The sequence below is a fragment of the Schistocerca gregaria genome, chromosome 1 (assembly GCF_023897955.1).
Source record: "Schistocerca gregaria isolate iqSchGreg1 chromosome 1, iqSchGreg1.2, whole genome shotgun sequence".
NCBI lineage: Eukaryota > Metazoa > Arthropoda > Insecta > Orthoptera > Acrididae > Schistocerca > Schistocerca gregaria.
In genome coordinates this window covers 805,550,167-805,569,197 of record NC_064920.1, presented here as the reverse complement: position 1 = coordinate 805,569,197, position 19,031 = coordinate 805,550,167, and the positions used below count along the sequence as shown (strand labels likewise).

Genomic DNA, 19,031 nt, shown 5'->3' with positions numbered 1-19,031 from the left:
AACACTGGACTCGTATTCGGGAGGACAACGGCTCATTCCTACATCCGGCCATCCTGATTTAGGTTTTCCGTGATTTCCCTAAATCACTCCAGGCAAATGCCGGGATGGTTCCTTTGAAAGGGCACGGCCGACTTCCTTTCCCATCCTTCCCTAATCCGATGAGACCAATGACCTCGATGTTTGGTCTCTCCCCCCCCAAACAACCAAACCAACCAAACCTACATATGCAAACAAGATGAAACTCCCAAACATAATAAAAATCTAAACTTACTATTCAAACTAAAAAGCAGTTCCATTGTGGTGATCACCATTTGTCAGTTACTGTAGACATTGTACAGTACATTACTTTACCAAAGTTCTATTTTACACGTTACGTATCTACAGACAGTGTAATGTCATGATCATCAGAGAAAGGAACTATTTAAGTCTTGTTTTTATTTTTATAGCAACTCACTAATTACCTCAGAGGTCATTTAATTACTAGCATGTCACAGTGCTTCATTTTTAACAGTATTGAATCGTGTAGTTTCCATATTCCAACACTGCTGCCACTCTCTTGCTTATAAAGTTGGATTTTCACACACAGCTGATGTGGCATCATAGCAAATGGAACATCATCTGGAACTACAGTGATACAGTGAAGCTGCCATTTCCCCACTTTAACAGTAAAATATGTCACGACCTGGGGATCCCATAAAGGATGATCAGAATCCAGGAATGTGACTGAAATGTTCATTTGGAGCAAAAACCTTCGTACAGAGATATGCCATATTCTGAATGGTTTCAGTGGCAGAACGCGTGTAATGTACATCTACTTTTGGGGTAGTGGCACACACATGTATCTTACCCATCTGAATCTTTGAAGTTTTATTCTAGCCTGGCCTATGTCATTACTTTCAACTTCTTTGCTGTGAACGTCTTTCTGGTGTTAAACTCCCCCATGATCTCACAGGTACCCATAATACATTGTGAGCGAAGTAGTGCTAGAGATTCAATGTGTACCAGAGAGAAGCATTGACCAAAATGCTGCACATCTACACTAATAAAGAATATGCAGATGCGGTGTTTGTTGATAAGGGGATATTTGAACATTTCTCATGAATTGTAGAACAGCTGTAATGTGACATGTACAATAATGCTTAGAGGTCTTTGTGGTAAAAGTAGATATTTTTCAATTGTTACGTTGTAAAATTCGTGTTGTAATCTTTATTAACTGTCATATCCCTGAATCCCTCTGCCACACACCATCAGGTGGCTTGCAGAGTATGGATGTAGATGTAGATTTAGATGTAGAATATTGCCCATCCCTCCTGGGACACCCTGTATAAACTGAAATTACGTGACTCTGTCATTCTGAAGAATGTGACAAAATCTCTACACTAAGAACTAAATCAGGAAGGGGATGTCATGCCAAAATAACACTTAGATGTCAGACACACTGATGGACACAAATACTCATTGTACCAAATTACAAAGTGTAGTCTATTCAAGTTAATAAAAATGGAATGTCACTCATTCAGTTTGTCATTAAGTACCCACTAACACATAAGTAGGGCTTTAAAATGTTTCAAGTCCCAACAAAGAAATGAAACCAAAGTTATTAACCCTGTAACTACAAAAAGTTCTCTTCCAATTTCAGTGGTCAGGCATTTAAATGCATTTATAACCAGATTATGCTGTCATTACCAGCATCCAAATAGGAATGAAGTGAGCTGCTGGTAAACTAAACCTCTGTTATTAACCAATCTGTTAGTTTTTTACATCCAAAGTAACCAATGCAAAAACAAGACTTACAAATGGATCAGATGATTCAAATCTTAAATACATTCAGTGCATAAATTTGTTATTGAATACTCATAAGAGGAATGATAGAATTAGTAATTGCCATCAAACACACATTATTATTTTGTCGTCGTGATTATTCATATGATTTAACATATACAACATGAAGTGCTTACACACTGATGTAATAGTTGTGAGTGTAGTAACAACAAATTAAATGTAACCACAAAGTATAAGGAGATGGGTGTTCGTCCAACTCTCACAATTATCTCACTTTTACTTAAATTGTCATTTAATACAGGTAACAGTAAGACAGTGGCGGAAGCTTTTTTGAAAGTATAGTCTATTGTGTATATAAATGTGCAAAACAGATTGGTTTAACTTAAATCTCTTTCTTATCTCATTCTTTTTTATGTTAGTGGTATCACAAACTTAAAATGATTTTAACTTTCAGTGGCATGGCTAGGACTCCCCTCGATAGGTCACAGGTGCACTACACAAAGGAGGCAACTACTTCGGTAGCAAAGTACTTGTGGAGGTTTTCTAGGTTAGAAGGTAGTTTGAGGTGCTCTGATGAACACTTGCCAGTCGATATGCATCAAGGGAAGTCAAACAGCGTTAGAGTAAAGACACTTCGACTGTCAGAATTTTGTCAGTAAACTGTCGAAGTATTTGTAATGAAGTTCCTGAATTTGCTGCCCTCCAGGAAAATACTCATGCTCAAATTATTCTTGGGACCAAGAGCTGGCTGAAATCTCAAGTGAAAAGCTCTCACATTTAGTGAGTTTGCAACATATCTTGGAAATAGAGGCCATAAGAGTAAGTGTTCATTGCAGTTGACAACTCTATTATTGAGGTTGGAGTAGAGTGAAACAGTGAAGTTATCTGGTTGCGTGTAACAGGTGCATGTGAAACCAGGTTTATTGTTAGATGTTTTTACCAGCCACCCGACTCTGTTGTGACAATACTAGACTCATTCAAAGAATGTCTATGGTCAGTAGTGCGGAAGTACCCAAATCGTGCAATACTTGTTGGAGGTAACTTTAACCTACAGAGTATAGATGGGGATTTCTATTGGTCCAACATGGAAAGCACACACAGACAGTCATGCAAAACACACATTATCTGGAAACTATCGAGCTGCTAGGTTGGCAGCCCACACACAATGGAAATATCTTAGATCTTGTTGCTACAAACAGGCCGGACCTTATCGACAATATCACCATAGAAGCGGTGATTAGCAATCATGATGTCATTATAGCAGCTATGGTTACGAAATTAAGAGTCTGTCTAAATGTGGAAAAATCTAAGTTATGCAGATGGGTAGGAAGAACAAACCTGAAATGTTCAGTTACAGTATTACTAGTGTCGAGCTTGACACAGCCAAGTCATTTAAATATCTGGGCGTAATGCTGCAAAATGATACGACATGGAACGAGCATGTGAGAACTGTGTAATGGAAGGTGAATGGTTGACTTCAGTTTGTTGGTAGGATTTTGGGACAGAGTGATTCACCTGTGAAGGAGACCTCATATAGGGTGCTGGTGCAGCCTATTCTTGACTACTGTTTGAGTGTTTGGGATCCTTACCAGGTCAAATTGGAGGAAACCATAAGAGCAATTCAGAGGTGGGCTGCTACATTCGTTACCAGTAGGTACAAACAACACCTTAAGTGTTGCAGAGATGCTTTGGGAACTCAAATGAGGGTCCCTGGATGGAAGGTGACATTCTTTTTGAGAAATACTATTGAGAAAATTGATAGAACCAACAGTTGTAGCTGACAGCTGAATAATTCTACTACTGTCCACATACATTGTGCATAAAGACCACAAAGATAAGGTTCAAGAAATTAGGGCTCATACGGGAGGCACATAGACAGTAGTTTTCCTCTTGCACTACATGTGAACGGAACAGGAAAGGAGATAACTAGTAGTGGCATAGTGTACCTTCCACCAGGCACTGTATGGTGGCTTGCAGAGTATCTATGTAGATGTAGATGGTGAAAAATAATGTGATGAATTTTGAAGTTTCCACATGCAAATTTGATGATATATAAGTGGTACCACCTTAATTGCTTGTGGAATAGCAACTTAAGCTTACTTGCAGTTTAGTCACAATATTTATTATTGATTTTGACCTTTTCCGTTTTGCACATTGCTGCTATATTAATGTTCTTCTAAACACTCAGACCTCATTTAACCTAAATTTTCAGCATGTTTTCACAAAATTTTATGAAATCATTGAAAACACTTGCAGGTTGTTTTGTGCAGATAAGAAGGAACAATCAGGAAAATCGGGGAACATACCTGCTGGAACTACAGTAGATGTTGGTATTACACATCCTACTGAATTTGACTTCTATCTGTGTAGTCATCAAGGTATTCAGGTAAGTTAATAGTTTTGTTTTAGTTTCATGTTCTTACTTGGATTAGGTTTTCTGTTTTCATTTAATTTTGTTTATCAATATTTGTTGTAACACGTAATATTTTATGTCAATGAATGTATATATAAATCTTTTGTGTTATAGGCAGTCAAATTTATCTTGACCTTTCCCAGTAGTGTGTGTGTGTGTGTTTGTGTGTGTGTGTGTGTGTGTGTGTGTGTGTGTGTGTGAAAGAGAAGAGCTTCTGTCCAAAATCAGGACAGATTTAAAAAGCACCACTCATGCAAAACTCAGCTAGCCCTTTTCTCACAAGAGGATGAAGGACAACAGGCAGATTCCATATTCCTAGATTTTTGGAAAGTGTTTGACACAGTCCCCTACTGCAGACTGTTAACGAAGGTCCGAGCATACATAATATGTTCCCAACTATACGAGTAGCTCAATAACTTCTTAAGTAATCAAACCCAACATGTTGTCCTGGATGACAAGTGTTCATCTGAGAGAAGGGTATCGTCAAGAGAGCCCCAAAGAGGTGCAATGGACTGCCATTCATCTCTGTGTACATAAACAGTGCGACAGTTGGGACGGTCCACAATCTGGGACCATTTACTGGTGACACTGTAGTGTATGGGGAGGTATCTTGAATACTGCTCGAGTGGGATCCCAAACAGATTGGAGTAAAGAAAACATCAAAACAATTCAGATGCGCACTGCTAGGTTTGTCACTGGTGGGGTTGATCAACACGCAATTATTACGGAAATATTCTGTGAACTCAAATGGAATTTCCTGTAGGGAAGGCAATGTTCTTTTCATGAAACATTGTTAAGAAAGTTTAAAGAACTGCCACTTACTACTTACTGTGTTGAACAATTCTCTTGCCACCAATATGTGTCTCGTGTAAGGAACACAAAGGAAAGATAAGAGAAATCAAGAGAGCAAATGGGAGCTTGGGGATAGTAATTTTTGCAATGATTATTTGCAAGTGGGACAGATACACAAATTAAGTACATACATGTTGGCAGTATTAATGAGATTCATACAGATACAGCAATCTTTAAGCTATTTTTTGAGTAAATCACAACCAGAATTAAGAAACTTGTCGTATCATGGGATCAGCTTTTGTATTCGTGTGTCCGGCAATGGTACCAGCATTTGCCAGTCTTCTTCAGCTCTTTATCATTTGATAAAATTCTGACTGGAGGGTAAAAGTTTCTAGAAAAGCAGGGGAAAAAATGGAAAGAGCTGGGAATAAGTTCAAGATTTTATAGTGGATGAGCAAGCAGCTCCCACCTTAAATAGTCCAGAACAATATTTGTGTGCCGAACATATTTTGGATGGCCTGTCACAATTTCTGCAGTGTTTCAGAGAAATGTTTAGTGTTCACTGTTTCACCTGCAGACAGGAAGCCAGAGAGCAGAATGTCCTACCTGTCCCAGGACTATGTGTACATCACTTGCTGCTCTGACACAGTATGTTTGTGTGTTCTGACACAGGCTGTTTGAACTTCATCCTGACTGGAGATCCTCTGTGGTGCCACTTCATAGAATGAGGCTTGGTTTTTGGGGTAAAGTGAGCAATCTATGTCCCATTGCCCATGGTCTTCTTGTCAAAGAATTCGTTGCAGTCGTCATGGTAATGTTACAGAAATGTCAATGCAACTCTTAAGCAATTTGTTTTGCGTTTGGGTGTCAGCACACACCTGAAATAGCAGATGCTTAGTGACAATTCTATGCAACAAGGATTTAACATCTGCAGAAAATGGCTTCTGAGATCCATATTGTGGAGCAGCATTTCTCCATAATTCAGTGCCACACGAATTCCATGAGGTCATGGTGCAGGATGGTGATCTTTGGCCCTCTTCATTATGGACACTGAGGTCTGCCTGTGCGTGACTTTTAGCCTGTATTTCTGACACAGTTGATGATGAATTTTGATGAGCGCTATGTCTAGTGCATTGAGTAACTTTATCACGCACAAAAACTCACAGTCGGTCAGAGAAAGAATAAGAGGCAACAATTTCAGCCACTGCTGCAGTGCTGCTGACGACGACTTGTCCGGCCGTCATATGATTGTTACGTCATTGCTCTGACACATGTATATTTTATTTGCCATTGAATATGTTTAGTGAAACAGTAACTAACTTCACTTCTGGATAAACTCCTAAAACTGGAGGAAGGAAACTAGAATAAATATGTTTCTGTCCCATTTAATGTTTCCAACAAATTAAATAATTAATGCTTTCATGGTTCTCAGATGGACTGCCAGATCTTATTGTTGAAAGACCAGATCACCATTCTGCCATCATGAAATGAAGTGTCTGCTGCAGGCTCCTGGTATTTACACCTGCTGGTCCAGTGCTCAGGCCTCGCTGGCCCTCCGCTATGTTCAGTAGTGGAAACGCATGAGGTTATGAGGGTGGAGTGGAGAGTCTCAGATGCCTTCTCTCTACTGCCCCTGTCACTTTTTGCATCTATGTGTCACCTTTCACTTGGATGGAGCTTAGTATCGGTTGTGATGCCTTGCTCAGTCGGAAGTCAGTGTGTATGTTGATTTAGTTATCTGTCACACAAATTTCAAATGCTTCTTTGAAAAAGCAGTCCCAAAATTTATCGATGAAAGCTATGATTTTTGTTTGCTGGTCATTCGTTTTATGTCCAGTTTCAATGCAGTGTCCTGTTATTGCAGACTTATTGGGCTGCAGTGAGTGAGCGTGGCGCTCATATTCTATTCGTCAATCTTCAGTTGTGTAGATCATTTGTCCAATATACTTTTTCCTGCATTGACAGGGAACTTGTGCACCTGTGCTATTTTGAGGCTCATATCATCTTTCACTCTCCCTAACAATGCTCTTGTCTTGGCTGGCAGGCAGAAAACTACCATTACATGGTGTTTTCAAAGTATTGTGCCAAGTTTTGATGATATATTGCCAGCAGGTGGTCGGAAAGCAGTCTTATCATTGTTCTTGCAGCTGATAAGGCAGTGCTACAGTTTTCCTCCAACACAAGGACTAAGAGCGGAAAATGCTAGAGCTTCTGAATGGTCTGACATACTTGAAAGTAGCAGCAGATGGAAGCAAGGAAGTGTAGAAAAGCACCGCCACCCGTTAAAGCCAGTGCACTGGTGTACCATTCAGATTGTATGGCCTGCTAGAGACACAGGACGACGGTGTGCGACCAATAGTGAGCAACACTGGGGCACCAACTTATTTCCTGGCAAAGTATTTGGCTTATTGTAGGGTTCTGACTTCAGCAATTGTGCACATCACATAAAAAACTTAGGTGATTTCATCCGCCGGCCGAAAGAGCCGAGGCTGAATGTGGTCGGCTTTGAAGTCATCTCGCTTGGTACTTAAGTCCCAATTGAAGACTCCATATAATTAATTAGTGAGAAGTTCAGTCCTGAGCTAACACAACCTTGTTGTCATGTTTTGACATTTACTTCTTGTGTTTTCAGTTTACAGTGCTATGAGCAGACTGATACCATAGCCACAGTCAGTCGACTCTCGTCATATGTAGCAAACCTGTTCATGGAATACTTATAGCATAGAGCACTGGAAAACATTTTTGCCATTTGACCACATGGACCCGAAAAAGTGCAAAAGTACTTAGGACAGCTGAATTCAATCCATAAAAACATCTGGTCTACCATGGAAATAGAAAAAGAAGGGCAACTTCCTTTTCTCGGCTTCCTAGGCCTGACCGTTTGCTTGCCCACAGTGAATACCAGAAGCCAACGTATACAGATTTATATCTCCATGCCTCCTGCTGTCGCCGTCCCTCACAGAAAAAAGCATGCTCAGCACTCTAGTACTCAGGATACACTCCATCTCAGATGAGCAAATTCTGACAACAGAGCTGTAGCACCTGGAATATGTCTTCCACAAGAATGGATACAGCAGCTGACGTATGGGGATGGTTCTGCAACACAAGCACCCCCAAGAATGACACTAAAGAAGAAGATAAGACTATTTTTGTACCATTTGTTGGCAATGTATTATCAAAAATTGGCAGCCAACTGTGAAAACACCACACAATGCCAGTTTTCCAACCACTAGCCAAAGCAAGAGCTTTATTAGGCACACAGAAAGACAACTTGGTCCTAAAAAAAGCAAGGATGTTCCAAGTTCCGTGTGACTGGAGAAAAACTTAAATTGGACAAATGATCCACACAGTTGAAGATCAATGTATAGAACATAAGTCACTGCAGCCCCACAAGTCTGCAATAGCAGATTACTGCTTTGAAAATGGACATAAAGTGAATTATTAGGAAAGGAAAGTCCTGGCTACCACCAATGAATTTTGGTATTGCATTTCCAAAGAAGCAATTGAAGTTCATGTGACAGATAATTGAGAGCAATGCATAAGAGCCTATACTAAGCGCCAACAAAGCAAAAAGTGGTACCTGGACACACGATGCGATAGGGACAGCAGGCAAGAAGGCAACTGCGACCCTCCCCTCCACTGCCGCAGCCTCACACACTTCCACCATCAAGTACAGCATGGGGTCAGCGAGGCCTGCGTCCTGGATTCGTGGGTGTAAACACAGTAAGCCCGCAACAGAAACTGTATTACATCAGCATCACCTGACTATGGCAAAACAGTTGTCGTCTTATTTATTGTGAACTTCCGACAGTTGGATATGGCATTACACTCCAGAATCATGGAAGCAGCACATTCGCCAGAAAAGCCTCAGATCACATAAATAATGAATGTTTTAAAGTCTTCATGATGCATGAATTTATGAAGCTAAAGTGCCAGTGTTGAAAAAGAATTATGATATTGGTGCGTACTTTTTAAAGGCAACCTCTTCTTTTCTTTAGGTATTCTCTCTCTCTCTCTCTCTCTCTCTCTCTCTCTCTCTCTCTCTCTCTCTCTCTCTTATTATTATGAGTTCGTTGCACACATTAGCACTGGTGAGACCCACTAGCTGTTATATAAATTTTGTACGATTGTGTGTATAAAAGGATACACACAAATGTCACTAGGAGAGATCAGAAAAGATAAAAACAGTTAAAGGGCGGAAGATGTAATTATACTGTGATGGAAGTGGGTGCAGCATGTACGCAGGCAAATAGATGCTAAATGGACTAGGTAAGTTGTTGGTTGTATTTTAAGGGATATGTGAAGACTGAAAGACTATGTAATGGATGACAGAGGAAGACTTACTGGAGCATAATGTCTGTGTGTGGCTGAAAGATACAATACCTGCAGGTTTCTATAGGACAATTGACTAGCTTGGTGATGGTAACTTTGTTTTAAAAATTCTAAACATAGATATATTGAATTGTAGGTGTATAAGCACTGATAATGAATTTGTTGGGTGCCCATAGACTAGTTTACCATACCCATCGTCTAAGTAAGGTTGGTTTGATGAGCTTGAAGATGAAATAAAATTTCTTTCTTGGTCTCCATAATCAGAGGTTTTGTGTATTCTTGGCGGGCGCATGTCTTTATGTATTGCTTAAAAAATTATGAACGCATTATTCTGCTCGGGTTCTTGGAGAATTCAAAAAAAGATATAAATCACCATTTAGGTTTTATCTCCATCAGTTTGCAGTAGTATGTAAGTTGTTCAGTTTAACGAAGATGACGCTGCAACTTATTGGAATGATGTTTATAGTACTTTTTTACAATTTCACTGTCTTAAAACTTCCTGGCAGGCCTGTACAGTGCACTGGGCAGGTACTCGAACCTGGAGCCTTGCCTTTTGCTAACAACACTCTTACTAACTGAGCTAGCCTGGCATGACTCATGACTCAGCAGCACAGCTTTACTCTTGCCAGTACCTCTCCCTGACTTTCCAAACTTCATAGAAGCACACTGCCTGACAGAAAAATGAAGCACCCAGAAAGGGAGGAGGAAACGAAATGAAATGTGATGAGTTGATATAGTGCTTCTCTGACCACAAAAAAAGTCATATTTACAAAGAACTTGGAAGTGTAACCCACATACCAGTATGCCATTGCACCCTGTCTGGCATCCACTAATTTGACTGAGACGGGTGTCGTACAATTATTGTATCCTCCCCTGAGCCAAGCTGGCCCACAACCGTTGTAATTGGTCCTCGATATTCCTGGGTACTGACACTGGGATGGAGTTGACATTGGAGTTGGTTGCACACACAAGGTATTGGGGACAGTTCTGGGGGTCTTGCTTGCCATGAGAGTACATTGTTAGACATGCAGTTCATAGAGACACTTGCTATATTAGACAAGCGTTGTCCTGTTGAAAAATGGCACCACTACTGTTGCTCGAGAGGTAACTCATATGTATGCAAGGTGTTTGTGATGTACTGTTGTGCCTTCAGAAATCTCTCAATTACTGCTATCTGTGGCATGAAGTCGTACCCAATGGCATCCCACACAATGACTCCAAGAGGAAAAAGACTGTGCCTCTCTAAAACCCTGGAAGAAAGAGATCTGTTCCCAGGTTGTTGCTGGTGATGAACATCAGGGGTAGTGCAGAAATGCAGATAATTAGTGCATGACTGCAATTAACAATTGAACATAGTGGGGTGCCATTCATCAGCAGACCACGCTTCCCAGTCACATTACCGTTCCAAGCGCAGATGTTTGTGTCGTGGTGTTAATGGTAATCCCCTAGTGTGGTTGCTGCTAGCCTCTGACCAGTGATGTGGGATGACACAGAATGTTGCAGTGTGTCCATTACTTGTTCTTGGGTGGTAGGTGCAGATGTGAAGGGGTTATGATGTGCTTTGTTCATAATACAGAGATCATCCCTTGTGGTGACCAGATGTTGTTCACCAGAACCCTGATGAAGAGTATGCCTTCCCTCACATTCGCATGTAGTCGAACATGGGGCTTTTGTCGTGTCTGCATGTCTCACAAATCTGGGTGTTGCATGACTGGTCCAGCCAACCAATTGTAGTCCTTTCAAAATTATGTAATAAATGGAATGCCTACAGGCTTCCTTATGGTGATATTTATTTTATAGCTATTAGTTTCGGTGCTTCAGTGCACTATCTTCAGGCCTTAACTCACAGTTATGGTTAACTCCAAACTTGTCAGGTGCTGATAAGTCATGTCCTGAACAAGTACGACTGGGTGAGGTGGCACAGTGGAGGATGATTCAAACCCACTTTCAACCATCCTGATTTAGGTTTTCCGTGATTTCCCTAAATTTCTTCAGGCAAATGCTGGAATGGTTTCTTTCAAAGGCATGGCTAATTTCCTTCCCCACCCTTCCCTAATCTGAGCTTCTGAACTATCTCTAATAGCCTCGTTAATTGACAGGACATTAAACACTAATCTCCTCCTCACAAGAGGACGTGGCATCTCCATGACCTTCGTGGTGATCAGTCAACATCTGATGATGATCACGCCTCTTATATACCTTAAAAGGCTTGGTGGCAACAGAACACTAACAACACTAATGCACTCTGGTGACCATTCTACCTGTCACAGAGCATTTTGGCTCTAATAGTTTTCATATGTGCCAGTGGTGTGGTACATGTATGAAGTTACATTGACATCCGACCATGTCTTCTGGGTGTCTTACTAGATTTAATTGTAGCAGATAATCTCTCAAAGCATGAAGTGTACCATACACAGTCAAATAAAATAATAAATATCTTTTGATTCATTACTGTGTTTCAGCATCTTAATGCAATTGTTCACTATTCAGATGTGCATAGCAGGAAATAGTATTCTCTATGGTGTAACCCTAGATTTTTGTTACAGTGACAAGAGTCATAAGAACAATGCTGAAGGCCTTTGAGTCTTAGAAACAATTACATATTATTATTATTATTATTATTATTATTATTATTATTATTATTATAACATGTAAGTGATTTTATTGACCTAAACATTCTTATGGTGAGGAACAGTCATTGGAAGCTTTATTATTATTATTATTATTATTATTATTATTATTATTAAGCATTTGACAATAGTAATTTTTTTTTACAGGGCACAAGTCGTCCAAGTCATTATCATGTTCTTTGGGATGACAATCATTTCGATTCAGATGAATTGCAGTGCTTGACCTATCAGTTGTGCCACACTTACGTACGCTGCACTCGTTCTGTCTCTATACCTGCTCCTGCGTACTACGCCCATCTTGTTGCCTTCCGTGCTCGCTACCATCTAGTGGAGAAGGAACATGACAGGTACGGTGTACGAAAGGATGTGTGTAACTGCATGTTAGCAGTTGAAATGATGTATTTTTGCTGTTGCAAACTCACAAGACTAATGTATGCAGCAGCAGTTATATACCATTGTGTCACAGCATCTCTATGCTATTATTTATTTGGTCTCAACTGAATGTGTATAAACAGTTTAAAAATATAAAAATGTATTCATTTCACATTCAGTTCTCTTCAGTTCCATGACAGTTGTATTTGTGTAATGTGCTAACATCATAAAAATATTAGAGAATATTAAAGGAAATATATGTTCACGCATCATTCTCCTGCATGTGATCACTAGCTCAACTTAATATTTTGTTAATGAGTAGTAAGTAAAAATGGTAAACAGAGATGAGGACAGCAACTGTTCACCTGTAGCTGATTTGTGTGTGTATGTACCACACCACTCTCTATTATGGGCAAGTGGTTGTCTTTATTTATTTTTGTTTCCATTCATGAATTTCTTGTTACTAAGCAGTTAAGTGAGTTTTATAAATAGGTACTGTCATGTTACTTTAAGGTTCCTCCCACCCTTCTCGATTAAATATAGATAAAGTAAGGAAGAATTTTTGTGGTAAACTAGACTAATATAATTATGTTTCACAAGACTAGCACCATTTCCATGCCCTTTTCACATTTTATAAAAGTTTGATACATGAACATGCTGTCAGAGACCGCGCTTAATTGCTTGACACACCAGAAAGGAAAAAAAAAATGATTATACTGTGATGATAAAAGTAGTGTTTATAATAGAGGGAAACATTCCACGTGGGAAAAATATATCTAAAAACAAAGATGATGTAACTTATCAAACGAAAGTGCTGGCGTGTTGATAGACACACGCACAAACAAACACAAACATACACACAAAATTCAAGCTTTCGCAACCAACGGTTGCTTCATCAGGAAAGAGGGAAGGAGAGGGAAAGACCAAAGGGTGTGGATTTTAAGGGAGAGGGTAAGGAGTCATTGCAATCCTGGGACCGGAAAGACTTACCTTAGGGGGGAAAAAGAACAGGTATACACTCGCACGCGCGCGCACACACACACACACACATCCATCCGCACATACACAGACACAAGCAGACATATTTAAAGGCAAAGAGTTTGGGCAGAGATGTCAGTTGAGGCGGAAGTGTGGAGGTAAAGATGATGTTAAATGACAGGTGAGATATGAGTGGCGGCAACTTGAAATTAGCGGAGATTGAGGCCTGGTGGATAACGAGAAGAGGGGATATATTGAAGGGCAAGTTCCCGTCTCCGGAGTTCGGATAGGTTGGTGTTGGTGGGAAGTATCCAGATAACCCGGACGGTATAACACTGTGCCAATATGTGCTGTCCGTGCACCAAGGCATGTTTAGCCACAGGGTGATCCTCCTTACCAACAAACACTGTCTGCCTGTGTCCATTCATGCGAATGGACAGTTTGTTGCTGGTCATTCCCACATAGAAAGCTTCACAGTGTAGGCAGGTCAGTTGGTAAATCACGTGGGTGCTTTCACACGTAGCTCTGCCTTTGATCATGTACACCTTCCGGGTTACAGGACTGGAGTAGGTGGTGGCGGGAGGGTGCATGGGACAGGTTTTACACCGGGGGCGGTTACAAGGGTAGGAGCCAGAGGGTAGGGAAGGTGGTTGGTATTCTAGCCTAGGATCTAAAATCTTAATAAACACTGTACATATTGTGTCTAAGAGAGTAATCGTGTGTAATTACTGGACTCTACCATTTCGCCATTTCTTATGTAATGAGCAGATTATTCTCATGCTGTATTCCTTAGGCATTTCTCAATTATCTGTATTTCCTTTATTAATTCATTAATAACCATCTCCACCTTCTTTCTCCCAAATGTTAGCAATTTGGCCTCTGTGCAGTCTTCCCTTGCTGCTTTATTGTTCTTTAAGCTTTTAATTGCTTTCTTCACCTCTCCTGAGCCTGGCAGTTTGACTTCCTGCTCCTCTGCTTCTGATCTTAATTCCAATTTCAGGTTCAGTTCCTCCTGTTCCTCATTGAAGTTTTCCTCTCTGTTTCCTCTCCTCCCCCTATCAGTTAACTCAAAAAATACTCCTGTCATCTTCCCAAAGCTTTACTTATATCTCCAGTTGTATTTCCATATTTGACCTTACAGAAGACTGCTCTTTGTTGGAATCAACTTTTCATTTTTCTAGATCTTTCATAGAACTATTGTATATCATTATTATGCCTCATTCCATCCAACTTCTGTATCTTCCTCCTTCCATAAAGCCTTTTCTTCACTATACACAAATTATTTGCTCATTTCCTCTTCTCTATATAGTCTTCGGCCACTAATCTTGTTTTCCATTGCAGCATTCTTTATCTCACTTCATGTATCTCTTGGATTACCAATAAGCTATACTTGTCAAGCCGTATCACTGTTCTTTGGTATTCTGGTCTCTCCAGTACTTCTTCTGTAGCTACACTGATGGCTGTTCCACTTCCCTTTGTTCTATGTACTCTTTCTTGTCTAGATGGTTTCTTCTAATTTACTCTTGTATTCTTCTTGCTTTTCTTTAATTTGGAGACTTTATGTATAGTGTTTCATGTTCCCCTCACTCTTTTTGTTTCTTACCATACTTATCTTCTGTCTCGATCCAACATACACTAACTTGACCTAATTTCCATGCTACCCTGTGTCAGTGGTCATTCGCACGCAACACAGACTTAGTGATAGTGTGATTTGTTGGCGCAGCATCAAACGCCCCAGATGTTTCACATGTTTTTGCTTATTTTTACATGTTTGTGCATATTTTTACATATCTGTGCATATTTTTACACATCTTTATGCATTTTTTCGTGTATCTGGCTCCTCAAACAACCATCAACACCTGCTTTGTCCAAGTCCTCAAAAGCTTCAGTCCTATCCAAAGGCTTCACCTTTAGCCCTACACCATAATTTAACCAAGCTAGACTTGTCAAAGGCCTACTGTCCTCCTCCCGATCCATGCAATGGAAGCACTTCTTTGCCGCCAATTCCTCCAACCAAAATCACCCTAATTCCAACACTGAACCCTGCCTCTTCCAGTTCATACCATCATCCAACCGTGATCCTCCCTCCCTCCCACTTAACCACCCACTGGCCACTTTCCAGGAATTCCTTACCTCCAACTTAGCCTCCCCATTCTTTCCCATGCCTCTTCCTCAGGACACCAACATTTCAGTAGAAAGAACAGCCATACACAACCTCAAAACAAATCCTGAGCTAATCATCCTACCAGCAGACGATTATCTGACTCCTCCTTATATAAACTCTGTCAGAGTGATCCCATCTTGGAAGTACAGCACAAACTCAAATCTCTGCTTGAAGCATTAAGCTGTTTCCAGAATGTCTACCCTGAATCCACTTCCCTCCTCATCCCTATGACACTTTGCACACCCACCTTCTACATGCTGCCCAGAATTCACAAACCCAACAATCCCGGACACCCAATTGTGGCTGACTGTTGTACTTCCACTGAAAGAATTTCGGCCCTCATTGACCAGCACCTCCAACCAATTGTCCATAGTCTAACCTCTGATGTCATAGACACCAACCACTTCCTTCACCAACTCTCTAGCATCCCCACTCTTTTACGTCCTGGATTCTTACTACTCGTCACTGTTGACGCCACCTTCCTCTACATTAACATCCCTCATGCCCATGGTCTTAAGACTATTTAACACTACCTTTCCCAAGGTTCTTCGGGCTCCAAACCCACTACCCCCTTCCTCAAACACCTTACTAACTTCATCGTAATCCACAACTACTTCTCATTTGAAGGGAGGGTATATAACAAATCCGCAGCACAGCTATGGGCACCCGCACGGTACCCTACTATGCCAACCTGTTTATGGTCCAGCTAGAGGCGGCCGTCCTAGCCCCCCTAAACGCCGAACCCCTAGTCTGGTTTAGATTCATTGATGATATCTTCTTGATCTGTACTCACGGCCAAGACATCCAATCTTTGTTCCTTCGAAACCTCAACATCATCTCTCCCATCCGCTTCACATGGTCCTCCTCAATCCTGCATGCCACCTTCCTAGATGTTCACCACCTCCTCTCTGATAGCTCCATCCACACCTCTGTTCACAGTAAACTCACTAACCACCAGTAGTACCTGCGTTTTGACAGCTGTCATCCCTTTCTCACCAAAAAGTCCCTCCCATATAGCCTGGCTATCTGAGGATGTCATATCTGCATTGGCGAAAACTCCCTTTCTCAGTAAGCTGACGGTCTCATCAAGCCCTTCACAGACAGGCACTATCCCCTAGACCTCGTTTACCAAAAGATTTCTTGTGCCATATTCCATCACACCAACAATCCTCCCTCCACCCCCAAGAACCAGCCACGAAGGATTGTCCTCTTCATCACCCAGTACCTCCCTGGACTGGAACAACTGAACTACATCCTTCACCAGAGCTTCGATTAGCTATCATCATGTCCAGAAATGAGTGGCATCGTATCCAAGACACTTCACTCTCCGGTGTGTTCCATTGCCCACCCAATATCCACAACATCCTAGTCTATCTATGTGCTGCTCCTAATCCCAACCCCTTTCCACAAAGATCATATCCCAGGTACAAAACAGGCCCAATTCACCCACCCAGCACTTCCTATTCCAATCTGGTTTTTATCCTACCTCACCAGAGGCCAGGCCACCTGTGAAAGCAGCCATGTCATCTACCAGCTATGCTGCAATCATTGCACAGCTTTCTGTAGTGGTATGACTTCCAAACTGTGGCCAAGACCAAAGTAGACCACCCTGTGGCACAGCATGCAGCTGAACATAAAACCCTTACTCTCAGTGGCTGCTTTACCACCCAAACCATCTTGATCTTTCATTCCACCACCAGCTTCTCTGAACTGCACATATTGGAGTTATCCTTACAACATATTCTCCGCTCCCATAATTATCCCAGCCTCAGCCTGTGGTAACATACTGTCCCACACCCTGTACCCAACAGTTTCCACCCCCTCTGTCCTCTCATCTCATCCCCAGTCCGTCTCCGCCCTGTTTTTTTTTTTTCCCCCAACACATCACCCAACTTTCCCCACTCCTTACCTTGTTTGCTCCTTTTTTCACCACTTCTCTGCCCCACAACCTCCTGATTCTGCACATGTTGACTGTTCAGTCCCTGCACACTACACCAGACAGTGTTAGTCTTTCTCCTCACCAGTACACTACTATACCTTCCCTTTCCCCTTCCCCTTTCCCACCCCATCCAGATTGCTGCTTGCATCCCACATGATGTTGCATTCCAGCTCGAGGTGCTGGGGTTGGCGGTTGTGTGTGCATGAGTTATGCTTGATTGTGAATGGTTGTGTGTGTGTGTGTGTGTGTGTGTGTGTGTGTGTGTGTGTGTGTGTGTGTGTTTTACTGATTAAGGCTGTGGCCGAACGCTATATGTAGTATCTTTTGATTTTGCCTGTCTGCAACTTCACGTGTCTTCTTTACGGCATATAGCAATCTGTCTTTTCCTAAGCTGCTTGATTTACACGAAATAATGATGTGTGTCCTCATCTGCCCCTCTACAGCTGCTGACTTCCATAATGTCTGGTGTGTGCCATTGGTCTGATGCACCTGTGCACATCTTAATATCTTTCCTAGGATGCCATGTGCTTTTTATCATTTCCTTACCATAAGCAAAGTCTATCAGCCTTAGTCCATAATCATTACTGCAGGCTTCCTTTTTCCATTATATTTCTATACACTTCTTCTTTCCCCAATTTTGCATTCAGATCCCCAAGAATCATTGTTGCATCATGGGGATTTCGTTCTCCAGTTTGGAGTAAAATGCATCCTTTTACTCTTCATTTTATTCTTATGTAGGGGCATAGGCACACATCATCGTAACATAGAAAAATTTTGCCCCAATTCACAGGAAACAAGCCTGTCATTAAGTGCTATGAAACTTATTAATTTGCCTTCATTGAGAATATGGTAAGAAGGATAGATTGCTATTCATCATATAGGGGAGATGTTGAGGCACAGGCAGGCACAGAAGAAAGAGTACTAAACAAGTAAAGTTTTCGGCCTAAAGGCTGTTTCTCGAAACACACACACACACACACACACACACACACACACACACACACACACATTCGGACACTGTCTCTGGCCACCAAGTCTGGTGTTGACAGCCAGAAACAGTGATCTGTGTGTGTGGGGGGGGGGGGGGGGGGGGTCCATTTCAGAGCAAGACCTTGTTACTTTACTTTACTTTTCCGTGTCCAGATCAAATTTTATTTTCCCAATAATTAGCCACCGCTACGGCTTCGTCGTTGGCTTGTAGCAGGTCACTAAAACTGCAGGGCTCCGGCAGTAGTCGGCACATGAGCAGATATGCCTCCTCTTGTACCTCTCTGCATCCGCAAAGAATTTCATCATCGTTAGTCAACAGTCCCCATTTGCACAGATTAGTTTTGCATCTTGGTACACCAGCCCTCAGCCTATTTAGTGTTCTCCACACTGTGTAAGGAAGTTTGTTTCCAGGTGCCATTTGCTCTTTTGGTATTATCTGCAGTGTGGTTTGTTCATTCTCCCTTTTACGGACTCTATTACCTTCCTGTGAACCGTCAAGAATCTTGGTTCTTGCAGTAAGTCTATTTCTAGACTTAAGCCTCCGAGCCTGAGTGACTGCCCATTCAATGGGTGTCTAGAATCTGTTTCTTTCTTTGTTCTCTCAGCATCTGCTGCCACCTGACTTCTGATCTTGGATGG

General features: G+C 41.4%; 1 protein-coding gene across 3 annotated transcripts in view; it reads left to right on the top strand.

The window, feature by feature from the left end:
- LOC126270374 (protein argonaute-2) overlaps nt 1–19,031 on the top strand; it is a 233,614-nt gene that overhangs the window by 192,444 nt on the left and 22,139 nt on the right. For all 3 annotated transcript variants that reach the window (XM_049974065.1, XM_049974066.1, XM_049974067.1), the window contains 2 exons: nt 4,039–4,168; nt 12,097–12,296. In XM_049974065.1, coding sequence (XP_049830022.1) covers nt 4,039–4,168; nt 12,097–12,296 — 330 coding nt within the window. The remainder of the gene's footprint in view (nt 1–4,038; nt 4,169–12,096; nt 12,297–19,031) is intronic.